The 26,671-nt window shown below is 41.1% G+C and overlaps 1 protein-coding gene across 5 annotated transcripts; it reads left to right on the plus strand.

Moving 5' to 3' along the window:
• The first annotated feature begins 3,969 nt into the window (after positions 1–3,969).
• shc3 (SHC (Src homology 2 domain containing) transforming protein 3) lies at positions 3,970–25,776 on the plus strand. 5 transcript variants are annotated; one of them, XM_086053714.1, is made up of 15 exons: positions 3,970–4,074; positions 4,988–5,037; positions 6,405–7,772; positions 7,860–8,723; positions 12,130–12,200; positions 13,926–13,989; positions 15,201–15,320; positions 16,474–16,527; positions 16,605–16,656; positions 16,731–16,860; positions 17,246–17,399; positions 17,475–17,568; positions 18,498–18,680; positions 19,926–20,233; positions 20,524–25,776. In XM_086053714.1, the coding sequence occupies exons 4-15, from the start codon at positions 8,169–8,171 to the stop codon at positions 20,650–20,652; spliced, it is 1,914 nt and encodes a 637-aa protein (XP_085909840.1). In that variant the 5' UTR covers positions 3,970–4,074; positions 4,988–5,037; positions 6,405–7,772; positions 7,860–8,168; the 3' UTR covers positions 20,653–25,776. The 5 variants fall into 5 exon arrangements, with proteins under 5 accessions (XP_085909840.1, XP_085909837.1, XP_085909836.1 ...); XM_086053711.1 differs by having other exon boundaries at positions 7,863–8,723; XM_086053710.1 differs by having other exon boundaries at positions 6,405–6,639; positions 6,703–8,723.
• The last annotated feature ends 895 nt before the right edge of the window (positions 25,777–26,671 follow it).

The raw sequence follows: 26,671 nt of genomic DNA on the forward strand, positions 1-26,671 counted from the left end.
GAAGCATTTTAATCCACAAGTGTTGTACCTTTTGCAACAATGTGACAGTGTTTTGGTTAAGGTAAGCAAACACTTTACCATTCTAATTAAAATTGGTTCATATAATGTATTTTTCATCTGTTGAACTTTTTTTCCGGGTTGATGATAGACAGACTGGCAGACCTTTGATGTTTACAGAAGGAAGCGTGGTTAAAATAACATTATGGACTGACCAACAGACGATTACAGTTTGGTCCGGCTTGAAAAATAGATGGGATGATGGACAGGTACCCAGGCTGATGACGGATGACGAATGACGGACCGGCAAACTTTTGTAAAATGCCCACCTATATTATTATCAAATCAAATTTATTTATATAGCATTTTTCATACAAAAAAAATGCAACTCAAAGTGCTGTCCAATAAAAATGTCCAAAACACAACATAAAAGGAAGACCCGATGCCGCCCTCCCTCCCAACAAACCCATAGACATATGTCCGACAGTATATCAGCACTAGCACATACATACACACACACACACCCACACACACACACATACATACAAAGCACACAACCTGATAGTGTGTTAAAAAAAGACATGACAAGGCACAGAGAAACCATATGAGGAAAGGGTACCCTAGGGGGGCTCATTCACGCTGAGGGGAATGACAGTCCACGGGCCACGGGGAGTGCCACCATCACAGAGACCCCCGGCCCGGATTAGCCGGGGAGACCCCACACCTAGTGTGGAGGCCCCCAATCACCTGGACCTAAGGAGCCCCTGCGATGACGCCCCCCGCGGGAAGGGCAGCCACACCCCGCCTAACGCGGCGGTCCCCCCTGGGAAAACACTGGAGCTAAAAGCTAACAACAGAAGACAACAAAACTAAAAGACAAAACAGTAATATAATCTAAGAACTAAAATCAGTATGATAAAATATGATAATGTAAAAAATAATCCCCAATAAAAAGAAAAAGATAAATTACTTAAATTATTTAAAAGCCAAACTAAAAAGGTAGGCCTTGAGCTTCGATCCTCTTAAAAATAACCGGTTAGTGCTTGAGGAAATAATTCCCGTTTGATTAAACCAGAGAATGATCAGATGGGACCATCTTCGGTTGTTGTTTCTGCAAGATATGAAATCCTCTTTAAGCTTATATCCAGGTCCGCTAATATTACTTAACTCTTAACCAGTCCACAAACAGAACATCGCGAATGTGCGGGGGAACACTATTACAAATGTAATTTGGGTCAACATGAAAAGTCCCCTTGTGTCCCTCAGGTCCTAGCGACATCCAAATTGACTGGCTCATAAATGGGCACAGTGCGGATACAGCCGTAACAGAGTACCGTCTACCGCTGGTCGGGAACACGATACTAGTGAGCAGCCAGCTCCGGACGGGGCCGTTGCTCCGGGACGCCCGTTACGGCTGCGTGGCCCAGGCTGGTGCGGGGAGCGACGCGTCGCAGGTGGACCTCCACCTTGCCGTCGGAGGTATCGTTTGTCCAATGGGGACGTTCGTTCCGTTTGAGTCACGGTTGGTGTGATGAGATTGTTGGTTGTTCGACAGATGAGGAGAGCGCTCCATCCAGGGATTTGAACCAATGGAAGAGTGCGCTCAGGCAGCATGAGCAGCTTCTAAAAAGATGGGAGAAGTCCTGGGTAGGTGCAAGTGTCTCTTTCTAACCTGCCACCTAACCAGCTCCTTTAATTGCTTTATTCATTGCTACATTTTCTAATCGTGTACTGTAACCCCATTTGCCAAATTGTCTTAATGAGGAACTACACTATTATTCCCCAAAGATTTATTTACAGTTCATTCGCCTTTGTTTTAGCATAAGCCTCACCTGTAAGACCAAGAAATGTATGTATAACAAATCTGATGTTGTTCATTGTACAGATTCAGAAAATACAGATTCCTCTTCTGCGTCTGTTAAAAAATACATTGAAAGAGGAACTTCAAAAAATAATCGTATATTAAATCGTAATATTAAGGGGGAATAATGCAATTAAATTATCTAAATTGTTCAGACCTAATACTGTGTTAATATTGTAACGGTATGAATATTGTGCTCCACGGTCTCCACGTTGATGCTACGGCCCTCTTGGATAAATTCTGTCTCCTTATGCCGAGAATTAAATACAACAAGAGACCAATTCCTCATGCCGTCTGAGGATGTATGTCAACAAATGACAAAAATAAACATATTAGATTTTGCTGAAGTGGCCCTTAGTCCCTTTGAATAAACGCTGGCTCCTTACGTCGGGAAGGAAATAGCAAAGAAGGAAATACAGTAGACGTTTGTTCTCTTGCATTGTTGTTAGCCTTGCTAATGTGATGCATTCAATGCAGCATGATTTTAGCATTTTGCCACGAACCAGAAAAGCAGCATTGCTCTGCATGAAAAATCAGTTGGAGTATGTCTGAAGGGATGCATTGAGGTCATCTACGGCCTTGCGTTTCTTGTTTCGACTGCTCATTCTACCTCTTCTTTGTCCACGCCACAGGAAAGCTGTGATGGCCACTGAATGCTGCCAAAAGGCCACAAAGCATCACTTCACAATTGGAGGTGTGGAAACCTGTGCCTTTTTTTTTCAGTTTTTGGGGCGACTAGACAGCCTGGAGGTCCCAGTATAAACAGGTCTTTTTGCAGGACGCAAAGCAAACACATCTGGGACTTAAGGTGAACACACGGGACTATAAAAATGGAGGACTTGAGGCTCTATGGAGCTTGCTTGGTGTGATTATGTATGCAAATTCTGCATTTAAAAAAGCTAGTTTACAGGAGCATTCAGACGTGGCACTTTAATCCAATTGTGTTACCCGCTTCATTTTCCCTTTTTTGGTGGCATTTCTCCAACATATCCATGTGCCTTCAATGCGGGAATAAAGGAAATTTAAATGTGTGCTTGTGCATTAAAACAAAAAAAAAATCTGTGCGCGTTCTGTATGTAATGCTGCTCTGGCACCCTCTTGTGTCCAGATAAAGAACAACAACTACAACATAATAGTGTTTTTTTAATTTAATTTTATTTATTTTAAATTATAAAGACACGTTTTTCATGAAAAAGGGTGTTTTCCTGGGATCTTTTCCGACCTTCTCTCGTCCCCGCCTTCATAGACTCAGAACTGCTTTTTATTCATTCATCCTCCTTACCTCCTTCCTCTTTCACTTAACCTATTTTTATGCCTCCCCGTTACTCCCTTTCACCTGATTTTATTACAACATTATTTAATCTTTATGTAACTTAAACCTATTTTTCCATCTTTTTTCCAACCCTGTTTTGTTCATTCTTTTCCTTAAACTAGCATCTGTGCTTTCCTCTGACCGACTATTTTCTTTCTTTCTTCCTTACCCTCCTTTTGCCAGATTTTGTTTTTATTTTTGCATCACCTTCCCTTGCTTAAAAACTATTTTTCTTTCCTTACAACTTTTCCTATGTTTTTATTCATGCTTTGGCCTAAACCTGCTTTTCTGACGTTCTATTATTACCTCCTTCCATCCACCTCAGAACAGGTTTTAATTTGTGCATCCTTTGCTTCCATTCATCCATCTTGTCGGAAACGCCAACGGAAGCCCGTTTAAAATGATAGTCGGACCGTCTTATAGGCGATTACTATTTGGTCCGGCTGGACAAAATAGCGGATAAACGGATGGGGGAACCCCGGCTGTAGGCGATAAACAGACCGCAATTTTTTTTGTAAAATGACAAGCTCTGTTCCTTAGACTTTTGAGGTAATTTTTATCACCGCACAGGCCCTGTGCTGACAATTTTGCTTTATTTGCTTAAAATTACTTTGTAGCCTACCTTCCTTGGTCCTATACTAGCTGCCTATAGTGGATGATTTTTCATTTGTATTTTAGTGACTGTTCAGCTTCCCAATTCCTATTTGATTGACCCTAAATAATTAAAAGCTACTAGATCATTAAATATTCCGATTTTAAGTGTTTTTCTTAAATTTAATCCTGGAACCAAAACGCCATCAGACACCGCGATAACGAGCCACCATTTAGTATAGACTCAACATGACTTCTGATTGGATAATCAACGTCACATGAGTGTGGCATTGGCTGTTTCGCAACGGAGCAGGTGAGTACAGCACAACTAATCTTTGTAGTTTCTGGTCTTTAAAGATATTTAGCGAAATTTTATGGACTGTCAAATAATTTTATAGTAGAAGAACATCATATGTGTGCTGCGAGCGTACTTTTCGAACTTTTGTGAAAGGTGGCTTACTGCTTTTGAGATCTTAAATGTGGTAAATCCATAGCTATTCTCTTTATAATATAAACAGAGATTTCATTGTTTTGTGAATTGTGAATGTTTTATTTTAAGCACTCACTCATATTAATACTGCACTCCGATCTGGAGACACTGTATCACACAGGCTGTGAGGAAATAGTTATTATTAGCAGCTCACTGTGTGTTTAATCTATTACCGATAAATGAGTATGTTTCATCCTTTACAGTAAATGTAATAAATAGCAGGTGACCAAGATTCTCTGCACAGTATTGTACATCATTTTCTATAGGCTCATTTTGGTTTGTTCATTAACGTCCATGAGAGTAGGGGTCAACAACCTTTATTTTTACACTGAGATCTAATTCTTGGGTACTGATAAATGAAAAAAAGGTATATTATTAATAATGAACAAAATTAATCTATGTGGTAGGGCTGCCCAATATAATCAAAATATATAAATCGTGATATTGGCCCATGCAATATGCATATCGCAATGGAATTGTATGGTTTTATCTGAATTTGGCCAGTCAGACGCAAACTTAAATGTGTATTGCCATCCAATAGTTGAACATTATCTAGGGTAATTACAATTAATTAGCTAAGAACACATTGACCTGGATTATTTCGCTGCATGGAAAAACTTTTTTTTTCATGAGATAATAAAAATGTTTTATCTTTTGTTACATGTTAAATATTGCAATAATACCGATATCTCTATATTCAACAACCATATGGCATGTTTTTCCCAATATCATGCAGCTCTACTATGGGGCACCACCGTGATCAACTGTCTGTCTCACATCTCAGAGGTAATGGTTCGAATCGGGCCCCAGCCTTCCTGTGAAGAGTTTGCATACTCTGCCCGTGCCTGCGTGGATTTTCTCCCGGTACTCCGGTTTCCACCCACATTCCCCCCCAAAAAACATGCATGGTAGGCTAATTGAACACTCCAAATTGTCCCTTGGTGTGATTGTTAGTGCAAATCTTTGTTTGTCTTTGTGTTCCCTGTAATTGGCTGGCAACCAATTCAGGGTGTACCCCTCCTACTGCCCGCAGGCTCCGGCATGCCCGGAACCCTTGTGAGGATAAACTGTTTGGACAATGGATAGATGAATTAATCTATGTAAAGACACTGAACATGTTCATGATTTATCAAACTAGTTATCAACAATTATTTAAAAGAAAGAGATGAATACCAATAATGCAACACTATCTATATTTCTTTAAGTGTTTACATTTTCAAATGATCACTTGAACGTCATTTGGAAGAAATCACAAAGTCCCATCACTGATGAGCTAATTTTAGAACAGGCCCGCAGCCTTCTTTTGTCGTCCTTGGGGACTACTTGGTGCCCGCGGACACCACCTTGGGGACCACCATATAGAGGATATTAAGTCATTTAAAAAAAATATTACCATTGTTTTTCTCTTGAGGCGGGAAAGGAAGGCATTTATTTGACATGTGGCGTTTATTTGCTCACATGGAAAATGCACCCTGCAATTTAACGGGTTCTCTGTTAGAGTGGGAAACAACCATTTTGAGACAGAAATGGCGGTATCATCCACCCATTCATCCATCCATCCATCCATCCATTTTCGATGTCCCCGTTATTGTCGGCGGTAAGCGAGAGCCTATCTGAGTTGACTTTTGGGCGAGAGGCGGGGCGCACCCCGAACTGATGGCTAGCCAGTCGAAGGGAACATCCAGATAAACACTATGAACAATTTGGTGTTTTTAATCAACATGTTTTTGGAAGTATGGCAACAACATAGAAAATCCACTGAGATTCAAACCCAGAATCTCTCAACTCTGAGTCACACATGCTCACCAGGCGTGCTGCTGTGGCATTATCAATACAGACCAATCCAAAGCACATTAAGAAGTAGAAATGTGATAAAGATAAATATAGAAAATCAACAACAGCACATGCTCTTATGTCCCTGCACACACTGTAAATGTTTTAATGAAATCTTCCCTCGAATGTTGAATTGAAAACAGTGAGCTAATAATGGTTACAGGTAAAATCATTGTAGATAGAGAAGGGGGTGCCGTTTTACTAGTACTCTGGCATGAATGTTTTTCTTAATTTTTGTGATGAAAACATGTCTTTTAAGAAGAAGACATGTAATCTGATGTTTTGTGTTTTAGTTAATACGTTTTTGTTTTGTTTTTTAGCGTGAAAAATGAGACCATCATCACCTGCGCTGCCTGGGAATGGTTTCTCCCACTATCCTGCAAGCCTTCCCTGAATGAGTCATCCAGCTGGCCACTCATTGGACGGGAGCACGCCGTCCTGAGGGATTGCCTTGCAGTAGCGGTGGCGGCGGCGGCGCAGCAGCAGCAGCAGCAGCAGCAGCAGCAGCAGCAGCGGCGCAGCGGAGCGGCCTTGCTTTCATTCACAGAAACGTTGGTATGCCAACCTGCTATTTCATTCACAACCAGAACTATAAACATTGCCTTTTGTCTCTCCCAGTCCTCTTTCTTTTTGTGCTTTTAAATGAGCTTTTTCCCCCCTTTGTTTCTGAGGGGAGAAGGCTTTTTTTTCCTCCTGCCTTCTGTATTTGCCATGTCGGGGAGGGAGACTGCAGTGCGAAATGCAGCAGAGTGAGCCAGAGCGGAAGCTGCTCATGAATGAGCGTCGCTCGCTCCCGTTCTAGAAGGCTAGAGGACATTTTTTACATGAATGGTCTGTGTTTGTGCGTGTGAGTGTGGAACTGCGCGCTTTCTTCTCTGCTGCCACGGTGACCGCCGATGCTTCATCATCACCATCGGTGGTGGCGCTCATAAGAAGACTCTCCTTTGCGTTTTTTTTCCCTCTTCATTGACTCATCCTCGCCTGAGGAAGATGACGTCCAAAGCGGATTTATTTGGGTTGTATCATCCTCATCGCTCTGCTTGCCTTGTTTAAACTCCTAGTTCTCAATTTCACTTCATTCCTTATGATTATGGGGAGCCAGATTTTATTTTGGTGATGGATTTTCTTCAGTGTTTTGAAATGGCTGACAAATGTAGTTTAGTTCAATTCTGTTCTTTTAACTGCATTTTACTTCCTCTGAAGCGAGTGTTTTAAATAGCTGCAAAGCAGTCTAACTGCACCTATGACCTCATTGGAATTCCTTTTTTTAATGCAAAATGTCCTGATATTGCACAATTACATTTTACCATGAACTGAAACAGTTACCAATAGATGATCGAGCTACCTCACATTATTCCATTAATAAATTTATATTTTTAAGTTGAATCAATAATGAAATAAACAGCAACTACATTTGGATAAATAACAAAAACTCAAGTACATTAAACAGCTGTGGGATTTTACTAAGTGATTGTTTCTAGAGTGCGGTAAGTGGGAGTTTTTTTTCCCTCTCCCCTCTGAGCCTCCCTCCCTCCAACAGGAAGTGATTTGCAGTGTTCAGCAAGCCTTTTGTTGAGAAGGTTTTCTCACATCAGTGAGTCATGCTCCAGCTCTGAGCCGGCAGCAGCTAGGCAGGCAGGCAGGAAGGCAGCAGCCAGTTCGATTCCGTCGCCATCATCTTCTCCGCGGTTTGTGGATTTTCATTTTTTTTTTTTTTTTTTTATTAATTTTTTTTTTTATGAGAGGCTAGAACCCACCATCGTTGTTGTTGTAAGCAGCAGCAGCAGCAGCAGCTGAAGCATCACCACTGGAAACCACAACAACGACCTCTCCATCCTCCTCTGCCTCGTTTCCATGGATTTCCGCCGTTTTTTTCTCTTCTGACTGGACTGAAGCGCCGGATTTTACCGATCAGGAATCGAGAGAGGTGGCCTGCGATTGCTCCGAAACGTCTGCCACCGCCACCGTCTCCACCGCACGCCACGTCTGCCGCTGCCATGTTACAGGAGAGGGTAATCATCGCGGCAAAGAGGCGGGCGGTGCGTGTCGCTTGAGGCGCCGTGAGAGAGCAGAGGCCGAAGGGTATGCTTCACCGCACCAAATACAACCGCTTCAGGAATGAGTCGGTGACGTCCGTCGATGACATCGTCCACGGCTTGTCCATGAACCCCAAGGTGTCGGCCAGCCCAGAGACGCCTTACACGCCCCCGGCCGACGTCCAGCCCTTGGCCGCCTCCAACGCTCCCGGCGCCCCCGCTGCCGGCCACGACCACTCGGACGATGGCGGCACGCCCCTGTGCACCCTTATCAACAAGGTGTCCAACCTGAAGTTCAGCAACTCGGGCAGCTTGCTTGGCATCAAGGGTCTGCCCTCGGCGGTCAAGGACTTGGCAGTGGCCAAACTGCAGGGTGGCGGCGGTTCGGGGTCGAGCCCCGGAGTGGCGGCCGCAGGGGCGGCGGCCTGCCTGTCAACGCCGGAGCCTGCCGCCGGCATGAGCAAGAAGAGCAGGCTGGACGAGCTTCCATCCGGCGGCGAGGACTGGAACCCCGGTTGCGGCGGACCGGTGGGCAAACCTTTCAGAGGGTGGCTGCACTCCAGTGAGAAGATCTCTGGGCCTGGAGTGACGTACATCGTTAAGGTAGGTGGTGAATGTTGGTCACCAAACACCCATCCATCCATTTTTTTCTACACCCGCTGTCATGTTCGACTGCTTACATCTGGACAAAATGCAGACTACACTTTGGATTGGGTCGCCAGTCATGGCAGGCAACCATTCATGCTCACATCCGTCCATTCTCTATATTGCCAGCCCTGTTCTGGTTTTTGTGGCGCTGTAGCCAGCTGACCAATGACCCTGTACTGGTTGCCGGTAGAAGTTGGGCTGTCAGAATAAAACGTGGTACAATATTTCTTCTCGCCATACCGGTATCACGATACGGTGATATTGGGGCGGATGCACATGATACAATCATTCCCAGTGTCTATGTAACCGAGAAAGGGAAATCGTCCATTCAAATATTTGGTGAGATATTATGTGAATATGTAGATATCACATCATCTGTTACAGATGTATCAATATACGGTATTGGAAGAAACAAGTCATGATACAGATGGCTCTGTTTGTGAATTGTGACCATCGAATGTTAAAGCTACGTGAAGCACTACATTACTAGTACACCTGTTTGACCATCATCAGCCATTATATCAGGAAACCCCCCTGTAGAAGGTGAACTGCGGCTGATATCGTCGCCATATTTGCAGTGGCCCCTCCGTGTACTGTGTTGTGCTTTTGTAACCATGCCGATATCTTTATTCCCCCGTGGGCTGTAGCAGTATTAGCTTAACAGCAGGGGTTAAAAAGAAAAAAAAAAAAGACAGCATCCTATGTCAACGCCAAGCATACATAATTTGAAAGGAGCACACATTGGCGCTGAGCTGTGAATGTCATCATGCCGGCAATGAGTCATCGGCGGGACTGATGATGCTGATGTGTGAAGTCAATGGAAAATGGAAAATGTTCTCTTTTACTTTTAAGTCTTTCTCTTTCCTCTTCTTTTAATTTGCGTAAGGCATCATAAGAGAACAGTGGCAAGTTGTCGCACAAAGTGTCTGTGTGCCGTGTCACATTAACCGTATTAAGGCCAGTCACTGTCAATGAACGCGTCTACCATTTTAGGCTTTAGGTCTATGAGTTCAACGTCGCTTCAAATTAGCGTCACATGGTCGCGCCCCCTCACCCATCATGTGCCATTAGTCCCAACGGACATTGATCTCATCCACAACATGCACATCAATGAATCCCTTTATGACAGGCTTTCACAGCTGAGGAGCCCAAATCATACATGAATTTGGGAAAATACCTCACATCTAGCCATAGCATTGACACAAAACACTTGGGTTTAGTATACTGTAACTGCATTTGTCCAAATAAAGGCCTCCTCTCCCATAAGCCAGCTATGGAGGGCGGGGGAATGTCACACACTCCCGGGGGGTTACTTGGAAAGGGAAAACGTATACGGAATTTGGATCTGTAATATATCTTTAGTGACACCGGTCCTGCAACTTTTCTGACACGTCTCTTAAGTACTATTCAGTATTTCCTCACATAGATTGACCAGGGGTGCAGATTTTGACTGCGTCTTATGCCAGACTTTGACTGGCCATGATAACAGAGCCTCCAGTTTTTTTGAGAGCCTGGTCGTCTTCGTGTTTGGGAAATCACGTGCGATCACGTGAGAACTCTTCCTTGGAGGACGGGATTCTTGACCGGTGGTGAAAGAGAAACATTATGTGTGTGGGGAGATGTGTTGAGATTATCTGAGCACCCCACACACAATACGACCAAAACTGTTAAATACCTGATTTTTTAAAAATTTTTATATATAGGGTCTGCCAAAGATTTTTAAGATTAAAAAAATCCTTCTGTGTGTACGCAGCCTAAGCCAGGAATTGTCAGATTCTCAAGCAATTGTGAGCAGGCGCATTGTCATGGTGAAGCAGCCTCTTGTCGCGCACTGAATGAACGCCAGAGGACCTCTTTGTAGACATGCTGGTTGATCTTCTGGCCATGAAAGGGGACAACTCATTGTTGCTACTTTGGGTTATCTTATATTCATTTTTTTCTGCTTATAATGTGAATGGGCTATCACTCTGCATTTTTATGACCTAAAGAACACGCAAGACATGGATTTACTAATAATGCATTTGTACAAATGAAGGCCTCGTCCGTTCCCACTTTGAACATGAATGGTATTTCCGTCTGTATTATTATGAATATATCATGTTTATTTTTCATACTGAGCTTGAAATACACCATTCTACATCCATCCATTCATCGATTTTCTTTAGTGCTTATTAGGGATGGGAAAAAATATCGTATTGCGATGTATCGTGATATTTTTTATGCCGATACTTTCGATACCTTATGCGATGTTATGTTTTGCACGTTCTATATACTTTCGGAACATTTGAGGTCCTTGGTCATTGGGACAAACGTGTATCGTTCCAGCCCTAGTGCTTATCCTCTTTATTGGGTGAGCTAGAGCCTCACTCAGCTGAATTAGGGTCTTCTATTCAATTAATATCCACTATTATTATTTTTACTATTATTATTATTATTATTATTATGTAATACTCACACATACATTTAGATATTAGCACTTTTAGTTGTAATTGATATTTTAGGGGGTTATAAAAATGTATTTATTTCATTATTTATACTATAATAGTTTACGTAGAGGTGTAGAAAAAATGTTTTGTTTAACAAAATGGACAAGTGCAGACAAGTGCACTTAAAAGCCGTCCTCTGGCCGCCAATTTCCAAATGAGGTTTATAACGGCTAACTTCAGCGGCGAGGGGCGAAAGAAATGTTTTTGTTTACAGACCTGACGATGAATGCGACACTCATCATCAGCACAATGTGTTCCAGGCCTGTTCTCTGTGTGAGTAGGTGGCTGCTAATGAAGAGGATTACAGCAGGATTTCATGAGGTGTAATAGCACTGCAGAATTCAATATACTGTAGATATTTTTTTTTCCCAACCGTGCTGCAACTTTGTCTCTCAAATGTTGCTGTGTTCATTTCAAAATACAGTGGCTCCTCTTAAGTTCCCTGTCCCTTTTTGAGCTTGCTCCAAATTTTGTAATACGGTGGCCCTCTGTTTATGAGTTCAGTTCCGACTGAGGTAACATAGTCTCTCACTAACGCAACGGTTAAGTCAGAATTACAGCGCGTATTTGTATGGAAAATGCTTCTTAGTCGTGAATATAAAACAGTCAAATAAATAAATAAACATAGTAAGGTACTGAGTTTGCCTTCTTGTGCTGTGAGACAGCATTCTTACGCCGCGGCGGAAACTAGTCCCCTGCGCACATTTGGCAACCTTGAAATGTCACGTTGGGCCCATCTTTAACCAAGGACCCCCTGTAAATAGTGCGAAATAGCCATGAAAAAGCAAAACACATCTTAATACGCTCGCTAGTTGAGGCCTTGCAAAATTTGGTGATGTAAAGTTTTACAACAAGTTTCTGTCATTTCTTTCCAGTATCTGGGTTGTATTGAAGTGCTGCGATCAATGAGATCTTTAGATTTCACCACACGATCTCAAATAACAAGGTAAGTCCATAAGTCCATGTTTTAATTTTATAACTCCACCATAACCTGTCGTTACACCTGACTTCACATTATGAGGCGTCAACAATGATGATAATCAAGAAGACGTTAAAAGTGTGTACGGTTTTTACACTTACTGCATCGTTTTAAAGTTGAAGTCACCCCCAAAAATGTCTTTACAATATGTTCAATGCAGTAACACTAGTACAAACAGCATTCTGATTAATGTCGTTTGTGGAATATGACTTAACTCATTCAATGCCAGACTATGTTAAAAAAATTGCACTTGCCGTTGCCAGCCATTTTTGACCAGTTTGACTCAAGGCCCGCAGAAAATATAGTTCTGTAGCTATATAAACATGGAACATGGTAGGCTTTGATCCTATTCTTTCATCAGAAAAGTATGTTTCTACCGTTTACCATTCTTTAGTAACAGGAGTTGAACATTGGTAAGTTTCTTGAAAATAGTTGTTTCCAAGAAAGATTCTGAGAAAAAGAGCTTTTTCTGAAAGGATGCATTTCAAGCAGAACTTTCACTTCAATGCATTTTTTTTAAATTTTGTGATATGTCAAATATCTAAACATTGCTTTATGACATCATAAAGAACATGAAAAAATGGCGCTTTGACACAAAATAACAGTTTATTGCAAGACAAACACTGAACTGTGCATGTTGACGCCTCTAAAAGGGGTAGTCACTTCTCTCCTGTCTGACTGTATATTGACACTCGATCATTGTTCTGGGGAATTCTATTCAATTTTCCACACATACGGTGGTCACCACGATCACGTGCACGTTACATCTTCCCATAGTGATTTTTTTTTTCATACTGAAAGCATTCCCAAAGCCTTGATACGCATTGGGGACCAGCACCAAGCCCTTTTCAATAGTTTTGTTTCAAAAAACACTCAAAACATATTAATATGTCATGGCATCCAGGAACAACGATTCTGCAGACTTATTTATATGTTATGGAATCAAAAGAGCTAAGCAGTAAGATCCACCCGTTTTTGCTCATCTCAGGGGCGGCCCATTTTGCCACTTTCTGTCGATTGAAAATGACCAATCATGACTCAGCTTCAGAAAGCAGGTGAGCTGCGATTGGTCATTACCTGTGCCCCGAGCAACTGTGATGTCATTTTCAGTCGACACAAGTGACAAAATGGCCGCCCCGAAGATGGATAAAAACGGGTTGATTTTGCTGCTTAACACATAGTCCACAAACGCAATATTAATCAGAATACCATATTTAGACAAGTGGAGGCGCATAGAATATACTATTGTAAAGACATTTTTGGGGTTGACTTAATCTTTAACCAGCCCCCTACCTCAGAATGTCTACTCCAATCTGGTGGCAATTAGAACCTTTTCTTGTCCTGCCTTGTTTTCGTGCGCTGTTGTGCGCGCCTCTATTTATATCTGTGCAACTATTGAACGACAAGTTGACAGCAACGCGCTTTGTGCCGTGTCCACTTTTCTGCTTCACTTGCATCGATGTCAGCCGGCAGGGCCGCATGCCTGTCTCCTTTCTAGAATGTTGTATCCAGTGCTTGCAAACGTTTAAATTGCTCTCTCTGTCCCTAATACCACTTTCTGTGACTTTTGCCAACATTGTTGCTATAACACCTTCAAGATTTTGGTTGTTATTATTATTATTGTTATTATTACTACTACATCATAATACTCTATTGACACTATTGTCTTTGGTTGTTTCTCCATCGCTCCAGGGAGGCCATCAGCTTGGTTTGTGAGGCTGTTCCGGGGACCAAAGCAGCTCTGCGGAAGCGAAAGGTATGTAGGCGGGCAGAAAGACACTAAGGGTAGGGTCAGCAGCAAGAAAGAGGGGAGGGAGGGCAGATTTGAAGAGAGGGATGAGGAACACTGTAGAACACAGTGGAAGGCAAGAAGTAAGACAATGAGGAAAACAAAAAGTGAGACATTGTGGGAGGGATGAAGAGGAGAGGGAGGAGGAAGCCAAAAAGTAAGACACTGAAGGCCAAGAAGTAAGATATTGACGAAGTCAGGCAGTGTGGTGGCCACGAAGCCATTGTGGAAGTCAAGAAAAAGATGGGTAAGAAGTGAGACGCGTGGAAGGCATGAAGGTGGCAGTGAGAAAGAGAAGAGGGGAAGGAACGAAGTGATACTCTGGAAGGACGGAAGCAGTGGAGGAAGCCAAAAAGTAAGACGCCGTGGAAGGCAAAAAAGGGAAGCAGGCAGAATGGGAGGTAGTCACGTATGCAAACGAGTGTTGGTGGAATAAAACATGATTAGATATTCATTTAGAGTCTATTTATAGCATCATGGCCCCTCTGCTTGTCGTCTTCCTCTCATCCTTCCTGGCCGGAGAACGGCGAATAACATGTCCTGATAACGAGAGCAGAGAAATAATGAGACACAGCACCGCATGTCCGTCTGTGCGTGTGTGCGCCAACGTGTGAGTGCAGGGGCATGACATGCTGCATCCCACGCTGCATTCATCGCACACGGCTGCTCAATGACTCACACAGCACACGCTTCCCGCGCTGGCTGTGAAACGAAGCATCGGCCTGCATTCTGTATAGTGCTCGTTCAAATGCCAGCTTAGACAAAAACAAAACACAACACTAGTTGCTCTATTTCATATTTCACATTCGTTCATGTTATTTGGGTTGTGGACGAGAGAAATAACAAAAGCACCACAGTGACGTCATCATCCGTTGGAGCTTTCTGTATTTCTTTTTGACAATTTTATCCAGCCTTCTACTCAACCCGATCAACAACCGTTCACAGTCGCCCATTATTAGCCAGAGCATTGTGCCTGCCTTTGAACGTGTTCTAAATGAGTGCTCTAACGCAGTGATTCGGGACCAGTGTATTTTTTCTGATACTATTTAAAATGGCGCGCCAAGAGATTTTCTTTCTAATGTAAAATGTATGCCTTGTCGGAATAAAGGTTTGGAAACACTGTTCTAATGGGATTTAACACACTTTATTGTTCTAATTGAATTCTTATTGTGTGTCAGCCACCATCCAAAGCTCTTTCCAGCATCCTGGGGAAGAGCAATCTGCAATTTGCCGGCATGTCCATCAACTTGAACATCTCCACCAGTAGCCTCAACCTCATGACGCCGGACTGCAAACAAGTAAGGTGGAAATATATTTAAATAGGATGTCAACCCCCCCAAAATTTCTTTACAAGAATATGTTCTACAGGCCGACGAGTCCAAACACAGCCTTCTGATTAATATTGCGTTTGTGGATTATGAGCTTAGCAGTAAGAGCCACCTGTTTTTGGCCATCTCAGGGGCGGCCATTTTGCCACTTGCTGTCGACTGAAAATAACATCACAGTTGTTCAGGGCTCAGATAGCAACCAATCATGGCTCATCTTCAGAAAACAGGTGAGCCGTGATTAGTCGTTACCTGAGCCCTGCGCATCCGTGATGTCATTTTCAGTTGACAGAAGTAACAAAATGGCCGCCCCCTTCGATGGCCAAAAACGAGTGGATTTTACTGCTTAACTCATATTTCACAAATGCAATCTTAATAAGAATGTCATGTTTAGACTAGTGAAGGCACATAGAACATATTTCCACACACAAGCTTTCTTTCAATGCAGTGCCATCTGCTGAATCTGATGGCCCCACGTTCCTAAACAGATATGTTCAGATACAACATTAAAAAGTGTATGGAAAAAAATACCAGCCTTGAATCTTTGCACTAATATGCAATCGGTTCTTCTCCCAACGTTTCATAGAAATATATATATATTTTTTTCAAATTTAGCATGTAACAGCATTTTAGAGATAACCGTTCTGATGAGCATCAAACTGTCAATACTGCACGACTTTGTCTCTGGACCTTTTTGAAAATAATACTCTGAGTCATAAAAGCTAATACAGAGTGTCTCCTCTGTAGCAAGGTTAGTCAGCGGCTGTGTCACATCTCGATGTCTCAACGAGGGTACAAAAAAAAAAAAAAAAGTGTTTTTTGACAGCTGTAACCTTCCCGATATGGCCATTGTATCAATATGACTATAGACCAATTCACTCTGACGTCACACATACTTCCATGTGGCGAAAGCTCAAACGCTCTCCTAGTAAACAAACCATTACATGTCATTTGACCAAGGCAGAGCAAGAAAACAGGGTAAATGATGACTTTAGCCTTCGTCTTTACGGCCGTAGTTTGAATGTGTGAAGTGTGAGTCGCATTCTGTCTCCCAAAGTAGCCTGCCGCGTTTTGTTTACAAACAATATGAAAATGTCTTTACCTGCTGTATTTTTCTATCGTACAGATCATAGCCAATCATCACATGCAGTCCATTTCTTTCGCATCCGGTGGAGACCCTGTAAGTATCTCTTAGGGACATAAGTGTGCATGGATTCTTAAAATCCACTTCTTACAATTATTCTGTCCATCTTTCAGGACACAACGGACTTTGTCGCCTATGTGGCAAAGGATCCTGTTAACAGAAGAGGTATGAATTAAATCGTTTAACTTGTGGTACATTCATTATTATTAGTAGTAGGATTTTTGAATGTCTCTACCTAGCGTGTCACATCCTGGAGTGCTCGGATGGGCTGGCCCAGGACGTCATCAGCACCATCGGCCAAGCCTTTGACCTTCGCTTCCAGCAGTACATGCAGTGCCCTTCCAGCAAAACTTCCGCCGCACATGACAGGTGAGTACTTTAAGACATTCACACTGCAGGTCAATTCAAATTTCTTTTCGTTTTATTTTGGGTTTTTTTGCCCGTATGTATTTGATTTTTTTTTTTTTTAATGCAATGTGAACAGTACAAATCTGTTTTTCGATTATGTATTCAATGCGTCTACAGAATGAATGCTCAGGTTGCGCTCATCGGTAGACATCCGACCTATAAGTCATCAAAAGCCAAATATGCGCTCTGTGCGACTGCGGAGAGCGCTTGGAGACTGCTCACAATCTTCTGTGCAGCTGCAAAGTTGTTTAGAGTAACACTGTTGATTTTATAGTTGACTTTTGTGGCACTTGTGGTGATAGTATTAAATCAGCCAAAACAAATTCATGTGTGTACTTGCATGCAGGGTGTTCAACGTGGAGGAGTTGCCGTGGACGGAGGAGGAAGAAGAGTCAGTGGAGCATCCGTACTACAACAACATCCCCGGGAAGATGCCGCCCCCCGGAGGCTTCATCGACACGCGGCTGACCAATCAGAATGCGCCCTCAGACGGAAACCAGGTGCGTTATCTTGCATTAACCACAATGACAGATTAACAGTTACAAACGTACCAAAATCAGATCATCTGCCTTTAGATGGGCTCAAACTCTGTGGATCAGAACTATTACCAAGGAAGGCATTGTGGAGAAAACTGGACAGAGGAGAGAAAGTCTATCTTCATCCAACAAGGTAGTAGAATTTTTTGTTTTACTGGTCATTTTTACTCAGTTGACATGTTTTAACTCAAGGGACAAAATGTATGGCTTGTCCAGGGCAAGTGTGCTTCTATTTTCTCCACTTTTTCATTCTGAAATATTGGAATTTACTGCAAACTTCTAGATAATGGACAGAACGATGTAGGGATCACATCGGTCGATTTTTGTGGAAAAGTGTGTGATCGGTGGCTGATTTTGGGTAGGATACCACAGGGTGGAGTTTTTTCTGCATTTTATGCCCAGTTTGAGTAGCCACTCTTACTTTGCGGAACAGGGATCAAAGCGACGACAAGTGAGATCGTGGAAGATTGCATGTAGGAACAAATGGACCAAAATGACCAGATGATGCGTTTAATTGCATAGCAAAATCCACGGTGGCGTTTGTGGTATGTGAGGCCACTAAATGAAAGTTATTCAATCGGTATTGTGGAACTTAGTCAGGGAAAGCTGAGTATGTCATCACAGCATGAGACCAAACGGACCAATCACGGGAGATGATGCCCGCGGCGGTCTATGCGCAGTGACAGTTTGTTGTGTGCGCGGCATGTATTGCTGAGGTAGGGCAGAGGTGCCAAATGGCACAAAGCGGGTCATGTGACGCAAGGTGGCATAACATGTAACACTTTCAATGATAAAAATTAATGTCCAAAGTTAACAAAGGATTATTTTTGGGGGGGAGGGGGGGGGGCGTGTTCATTTTTGCATTTTGTCATCACTTGTCCGTACCATTCTGTAGTGGTAACACAAAATGCCCCCCAAAAATAGCAAACCACAAACTCCAAATTTGGCGGCGTTCGACTTGAGAGGTTCCATTGGAAAGATGCCTGGTGGACCACTTTGCAGTTGTCCCAGCCATGCAGTTCTGTTTTATAAAGTACCATTGCTATGACTGTTCCTCTCCAGGGTCCTTGGATATAATCAGTGAGAGCAAAGGTCCGGTGACAAAAGCGGAGATGCCCACATACATGAACACCCAGCAGATCGACGAGCAAGTCCTGGCGGCATTGCAGGCCGAGGCAGAACACGTGACCAAAGGCATGGCGGCCGCGGCGAGGGAAAACCCTCCAACGGATCTCTTTGACATGAGTAAGTCCTTCCCGGTGTTTAAAGTGTACATGTTATGGGAGAAGGACTTTTGAATTGCTTTGTATACACATTTGGGTCGACATCTGCCATGAAGTGTAAAATTACATCACTGACTTGTGGCAGAGAGTGCCATCTTTATGTTCCAAAAATGTGCTTCACCATACTACAGTGCTTTGTTACATGAACGGGACCCCATTCCCTTGTATTGCAAAGCAGAGTGTTTACAGCTCTTTAGAAGGAACAGTTCATTACGGACAAGACATGGCGACACCTGCCACAAAGAGCTCACCAAATGCCGCCGTAACCATAATGCTTTCCAGGTCTTCCCAATGGCACAAATATTTGCACTTTCTTGTTCAGCTGTCACAATTACTTGACTATACTCGTGGACACAAGTTGTTTTGAAACAGTAACGTTCCAAGTCGGGGGGGCGTTGCTTCAAAAAGACATGGAAATGGATATCGTGCCTGCTACAACCATAAAGGGACCGAGATGACTAGACGATGCATTTAATTTTATTGCGAAAACGATCTGGAAGGTGGCGACTAAGGAGGAACGTGGGTGATTAGCTTCTTTTTACACATACGCCGCTGCCAAACTAGTTTGCTTTGCAGCAGCAACGAGCTGCGTGGTGCATTCTTCTCCTCCGTGTGGGAAACTGCATGTTATCGCAACATATGACATAATGGACTGGTCAGAGCAGCAACAATTCCTGATGTGTGCGTAGCATATGTTGCAGACCTGTCGCCAACAGTACAATGCGTCCGTCATGTGAATCAATGCGGCAGTTGTCGCTCTCGCCGTTGGGGGAGTAGAAACAAGCCTAAAAAGAAGCCTTTCACCTAGTAGGCTGAGATGAAACTTGGCCGCCTCGCTAGCATGTCACACGCATGTGGGCCGATTAGTGGGCCGGTCTAAAATCGTTAAAAGTATTGTTTGTGAAGCAAAGCAAAATTTGTCCGAAAATGCTGTTCGTAAACCAATTTGTTCGTGAACAAGGGTGTTTGTGAAAGGTTCCACTCAAAATTTTTTTTTCACTTTATTGCGCCAACGAACCGAAGCTACCTCATATTTTGACTGGCAGCACAAAGCAAAAAAATAAATAAATAAAAGAAATAAATATTTCACCCGATAATATTAGAATTAAGTCAATTTTCCATAATATGCACAATTTAAGACACCTGCAAATTGTTTTAATTGTTGGAAAAATGTAATAATATGTGTCCTTTGATGAATATGGAGCAGAACCCTTCGAGGATGCCATCCAGTCGCAGCCGCAAGCGCCCTCGCAAGTAACCGCCCTGCACAAGGCGACGTCGGTAGACAACTCCAGCCCGCTGCTGGCGCGCTCCATCGCCTTCCGGGCGCAGGAGGAGCTGGAGGGTCAGGCGTGGTACCGTGGCAAGATGAGTCGGCGCGATGCTGAAAAACTGCTGCACGATGACGGCGACTTCCTGGTGCGCAAGAGTGCCACCAACCCGGGCTCTTACGTGCTGACCGGCATGCACAACGGGATCGCCAAGCACCTGTTACTGGTGGACCCTGAAGGCACGGTGAGGCTCACAAACAAACAAAAAAAGAAAAAAGAAAAAAAAAACATTTGTCCTTATCACACCCTGGACTTGTTGCCAGTCAATTGCCAGACACATACTGACATGTTGTCACCCTCATGAAAAGCCGATTTTAGAGTCTTCCATTACTCTGGAGTACGCAAAGTGAAGAGTATTTAGGTTAGAACGAACATGCTAACTCCACACAGCAGGGCTTTAGATACAATTTAAGCGTGCCGCGAGGCAGACGTGCTAACCACTGTTCCACTAACGAATCTTTATCCGTTTTAAAGGTTCGGACGAAAGATCACGTGTTTGACAGCATTAGCCACCTGATTGGCCATCACCGCGACAACAACCTGCCAATTGTGTCAGCCGGGAGTGAACTGTGTCTGCTTCAGCCAGTCGTATGGAAGCAGTGACCCTGCGTCCGCCATGCACCATGTGAAAACGTGAAGCTATGAACATTTCTTCCTGCTCTCTCAGAAACTTGAAGCGTGAGGGCAGCTGCTTAAAAAAAAAAAAAAGTCTATAGCGCTCGGGTGACGCAGAAAAAAAAAAAAGAATATTTATTATAGAACTGTTATTTTATCGTGACCACTGAAATGCTATATTTTTGCGAAGACACATAGTATAGGACACTCATGATATATTAATTTGGTGTTTCAAACAATATGATACTGTAGTTTAGACAACTCAAGCCTTGACGAGGTGTGGACCAGAGTATTTTAGAGTACGAAAGCTACAAATGTTACTTTTTGTCTGCCAAGCACAACCACATTTCTACTGATAAACAAACAAAACAAAACAAAAAAAAAAAGCCAAAACGCCAGAACCCCAAACACAAAAGCTGTTTGTAAAGGAGGAAAAATGCCGCTTTGTCGTAGTCGGAATGCTTGCACGCATCCCTAATAGTGTTCTCTGTGGCTTTAAAGGTGAGTTCAGATTTTCCATGCGACAGGTGGAGGAGCCACGCTGAAAAGACACAAAATATATTTTTAAAAAGAGAAAGAAGTTGTAATATTACCAGTCTTTATGAAGTCATACCATTTTCAGAAAAAAAAAACTCTTAAAGTTTTGACTAGAAAAGTTGTAATTTACAAAATGAAACGTTTATTCCCATGAAATAAAGAATTTTTCTTTAATATTATAAGAATATAGTCATAATGGTATTTGATTTATGCGACATGCATATGCATTTAAAAATACTGTATTCAATGTAATATTTATTCTCCTGTTTCTATTTTTCCCTCATAAAAATCTTTCAATTGAAATATTTGCTTTATTCTTGTAAAATTACAACTTTATTCTCATAATGTCACAACCTATTTATAAGGTATTATATAACACTTATCTTACAATAATTTGTTTCTTGTAAAAGTACAGTTTAAGCTCATAAAAAAATTCTCGTAAAATTCAGACCTTGTTTTTTATTGCAACTGTATTCTGGGTCTGTGACTTTAGACTCATATTACTGTTTTTTAAAATTTCTTTTCAATTAGGCTTTCCAAGGGAAATTAAAACGTTATGACAGTGAAGTTGTAGGAACAAAGAAAAAAGTTGTAATGCTGCAAATGTAGTTTATTAAGACTAAAGCTGTAAAGTTACGAGAATAAAGGCCAATTTCTGTCAGAGAATATTCTTAATGTTACGAGTAAAAAGTCCAGTGCCCATGTTACAAAAAGGAACCCCAGCAACTGTCATTATCTTAACACATCTCTTCTTAATAAGATTTAATTTCCTTAATATAACAAGAATATAGTCAGAATATTATGACTTACATTTTTTGGGGGGGAGTACAAGTGTTGAATTCTCCCAAATTTATGTTTATGCTTGAAAAGTGTGACTGCACATATTTTTTTTATTCTGTTTTTATTCTCTATCTTTAATTCTTTAGTCTCTCTCCTGCAAAATCATCTATGTGTGTGTGTGTGCGTGTGTATATATATGTATATGTATAAATATATGTATATATATTTATATATATATACATATGTATGTATATATATGTATGTATGTATATATAATGTGTATTTTTTTCTGTTTTCCTCACAATATAAAATACACTAAATATAAAATTCAGACTTTCCCCTCATAACATTACTACTTAAAGTCTCACAAAATTAAAACTTCATTCTCATCATACAACTTTTTAAGTGAGAAAATTAGGTACTGTATTATCTAAAATATTACCTAAAATAATTATTCTAGTCTCATTTACAATGTGCTTTTCTCCTAAGAATTTATTTCTTTTTTTTGGAATATTATGACTTTATGACTTTTCCATGTAAAGTTAGAGCTATTTTTCCACACAATATGATGGCTATTCTTAAAAACATTGTTCCCCCCCCATGTCTTTAGTTTTTTTCCCCTGACTTAATTTCTTTTACAATATTTCCATTTTATTCTCTAAGTGTATTTTTTTTTGTATTTATTTTTTTCTTTTCTCTTCAGAATAATGATTTTGTTGTTGTTTTTCAGAGAAGCCCTAATACTCCTCCTTCGTTGCCTCACTGGGTTGCATGATTTCTAAAAATCATGACATGGATGCCCTTTATCTAGGCGCCAGGCTTGTGTGGGCTAACACTGTAAAATAATCCCGCTTCGATTTGCACGATTTGAGTTCTTTTGTAGGTGTTGGTGATTGGTTCGGGGGGAGGGTCTAGGATCACATTGTTTTGAACACTACTAAGTTGCGACTATTTTAATGACCACACGTGAATAGCACAATCGCAGCGTTGGATGAGACGTCATTTGCTTTCTCACCAAAGACACAGAAGAAAAAGAAGCAGGCCCTCCTCTAGGTGTCAGCACAGTCTTTCTACTAGAACTTGTCCTCATTTCCTCTCAATAGTAGCAAAAACGTGATTATTTCATCAGCCCATTATTAATAGCAAACGGGTGGAGTTGTGTTCAAGTGCAGTCGAACCAAAATCAGCATGCTTTTCAGTGGGTTTTGATGAGACCGATGCAATGTAATGCCTGTATTTTTGCTGCAAGGGGAGAGGGTGTACAGTACGATTGTCACGTAACACATCCACTTAACAGAATTGGCTGGTGGCGGGAAAACCTTCTTTAAACAATCTTCTGGCAAGATAAGCGTGGGAATTTTTGGGGGGAGTAGTCAAAGTTGGTCACTTTGCTTTATTATTAATTAATGTAGCCTATATTCCGTGATTTTTTTAAATAAACATATTTTCATTTGTAAGTGGTATTTTAAACATCCATTGGAAAAAAATAGATAAATATCTATAGTTATAAATAAATTAGAATGGTCAATATACATGGGCTATAAATAGTCTGTTACAACCCTGTTCAAATGTCAGGTTTTTGTGGTATAAAACATGAGACCATGATAAATCATATCAAAACTTCGTCCACCATGAATGCAACCTATAACCTCTACAACTTGATTGACAGCCAAAATCTTTTTGAGAGGGGAGGTAAAAATAAACAACTGATGTAATGTGGTTGTGCAAATGCGCACGCTCTCACATGTGTGGAAAATGTGTAATGGTTCGATTAAAAACCAGGGTTGAATTTTCTGGCCATGATTCCAAAAAGAGGTGTTTGGAGCAAACACAACACTGCTCATCACCAAAACACCACCATACCTACAGTGAAGCATGTTGGAGGCAGTGTCAAGCTTTGGGGCTGTTTTTCTTCAGATAGAACTGGGGCCTTAAGTTGGAGGGCATTATGAACAGTTTGAAATTCCAGCAAGTGTGTGTACAAAAAACCTTCAGGCTTCTTGGAAAGCATTCAAGAATGGCAGGAAAAGCAGAAGTATGTTTGGGGTTAATAGGAGGCACTTTAAATGGTGGCAGGTATGCGTCGACTCCCATTTAATGTGTTTCATTGCGTAATTCTGAACACAGCCACGTCGCTGTTTAATAGTCAATTAGGTTTTGCTATAGGTCACAAGGTTTTCAAATGATTTACCTTGGTCTCATTTTTTTTGCCTCTCAAAAACTTGGCATTTCAAGCTGATTGTGTAGACTTTTTGTATCCAATGCATAACTCCAAGCGCCCCCCCAATTGAACTGAAGCATTATATTTAATACAAAAATAATCGAGTGGTAATTATCATGCTGTATTCTCTTACAAAGATGTTGAAATAGTCATTGTCTACGAACATATATCTTAACCATACATCACGTTTGGATGGTTTCACAGCTTTTGTCGTCTATATCACTGCGGTGACTTATAGCAGAGCTCCCGCGATCGACGGCGTCCGCAATTACTCGAAAAAATTCCAGATTTGCTCCGACAACTCACGACACCGTCACACGTATATTCTGATGCATTTCATTGGCTAAGAGACCGAGAATTGGATTAAAAAAAAGAAAATGATGTATACGCTCTCCGGCTTAAAAGGGAGAAACACGCAACAGCGTTCCCGGCTTTAGTGGTAGAAACGGAGTTATGCGCTCCCGTCCTTAATGGGTTAAGCAGCAAAATCCAAACTCAGGGCTCAGGTAACGACCAATCATGGCCTACCTGTTTTATGAAGATCTGCCATGATTGGTCGTTAACTGAGCCCTGAGCAATTGTGACGTCATTTTCAGTTGACAGAAAGTGGAAAAATGGCCGCCCGCTGAGATGGCTAAAAACGTGTGGATTTTACCGCTTAATTCATGTTCCGCAAATGCAATATTAATCAAGAATGTTTAGTGGGACTGCATAGAACATTATCTTTTACATTTTTGGGGTTGACTTCCTCCTTAAAGTTTCCCTTTGTAGACTGGGGCTGCAATTTTGTTAATCTCCCATATATTCCCATCGACTCTCATAGAAGTTGTCCAACTTTGAAACTTGCTTGGAATTCTCTAATAGGAATTATTTATTAATTTATGTATTCCCGTTCATTTATAAAGACGACAAAGAAAAGGATGCAAATAATGTTTTTTTCGAAGTAAAGAATCCAGACATTTACCTTGATTTGAAAGAGATGACCTAATTGGGCTTCTAATAATGAAAACCACGCCACTCCAAACTTTTCTTGGGACGGACAGCGATGATTAAAAAAATATATATATATATATATAAAAAAGGTAAAATATTAGGAATGTACAACACGTTTGAATTGTTTCATCCCAAGAAATAAACTAAAGGCAAATAATAGGAGAATGCGTCTTTAGCGGGGCTTTCTGATAATGAAAATGTGCCTTTCTTTGTTCAAATTACTGGATGTTTTTTCCCTTCAAAGTGCAATAGGTGATGTTCAATATGGAGCATGCCTTTTCTCCACTTGTGGAGCTCGTGTTTTGGCCCTGCTGCGTGTTGCTGCTCTACACCTCTCTCCCTCAATTATTATTATTGTTATTATTATATTCAGTACATTGAGTGTAAATGTAACCTTTTTTCCCCACACTATACAACAACAAAAAAACAAGAGGTCACTATTTTTGGAAGAGTAAATGGACAGTGAGAGAAACGAGGACATAAAAACACAAAGTCCATAAGATGTTTACAGATTTAATCTTTTGGTTGTATGGGTTTCACATTATTCTGTATGACTGTTGGCAATAAAACCGTGAATGTGTCGAACCTCTGCTTTCTAGTAGTGGTATGTATTTTTAAAAAAAGAAAGAAATGGAAAAAAATGTTCAAACTAACCTAACCGGATTGCTTTGGCTTGAAATGTATTAATGTCATTTGTATTTCCTTTTTTCAATTATTCAATCTATTAATTTGTATTTCAAAGTTTATGGGTTATTCTCATTTCATTTGTTTTATTTCATTTTTTTTTACCCATTCTCAAACGGATTATTTTTTATTTGATTCTTACCATACATTTAACTTAAATTGACTGTAAAATTAGAGTTTTTTTTTATTTGATATGCTTTTGTTCATATCAAATGTACTTTTTATTAGATGTTTAAATCTTAAAATCAAAATATTTTAATATTTTCATTGAGTCTTCAAAAAATATTGATGCTTTTATGCAATATACATGTAGCATCTTTAAACACGTGTTTTTTTTTTGTTTTGACAGAAAAGGTGTGCATGACCACATTGTAAGTGAAGTGAAGTTTATTTTGAAGTTATCTTCATCAAAGATTTAAGGCTGACCCTGAATTGCATCACAGGGATTGTTTGTGACCTCTGCTGGCCACATGAGGTAACAACCACTCTTTTACTCTTCACGTGCTCGTAAAGGAAAAAAAAAAATCACATTCCTCTCAAAAGTGTAGCTCCATGCTTTTAAAGTTTCTTAAATTTAAATTAACTTAATAAAGTTAATTTTGGTTTAAAATAGTAATTTGAAAGTTTATCCGCAGAAATGTCCAGTACAGTATTGAAGAATATTTACTTCCTTCAACAGACAGCAGGAGGCACCCTCGCACCAATAGTCATGGTTTACCATACCGCAGCTCCTTTCATTCAAGCATGATGCTGTTAGTGTTGAGATGTACAAAGGCATAATTAGTGCAGAGC

This window comes from Filicampus tigris, chromosome 15, assembly GCF_054856515.1.
Source record: "Filicampus tigris isolate MCC_2025a chromosome 15, RoL_Ftig_1.0, whole genome shotgun sequence".
NCBI classification, from domain to species: domain Eukaryota; kingdom Metazoa; phylum Chordata; class Actinopteri; order Syngnathiformes; family Syngnathidae; genus Filicampus; species Filicampus tigris.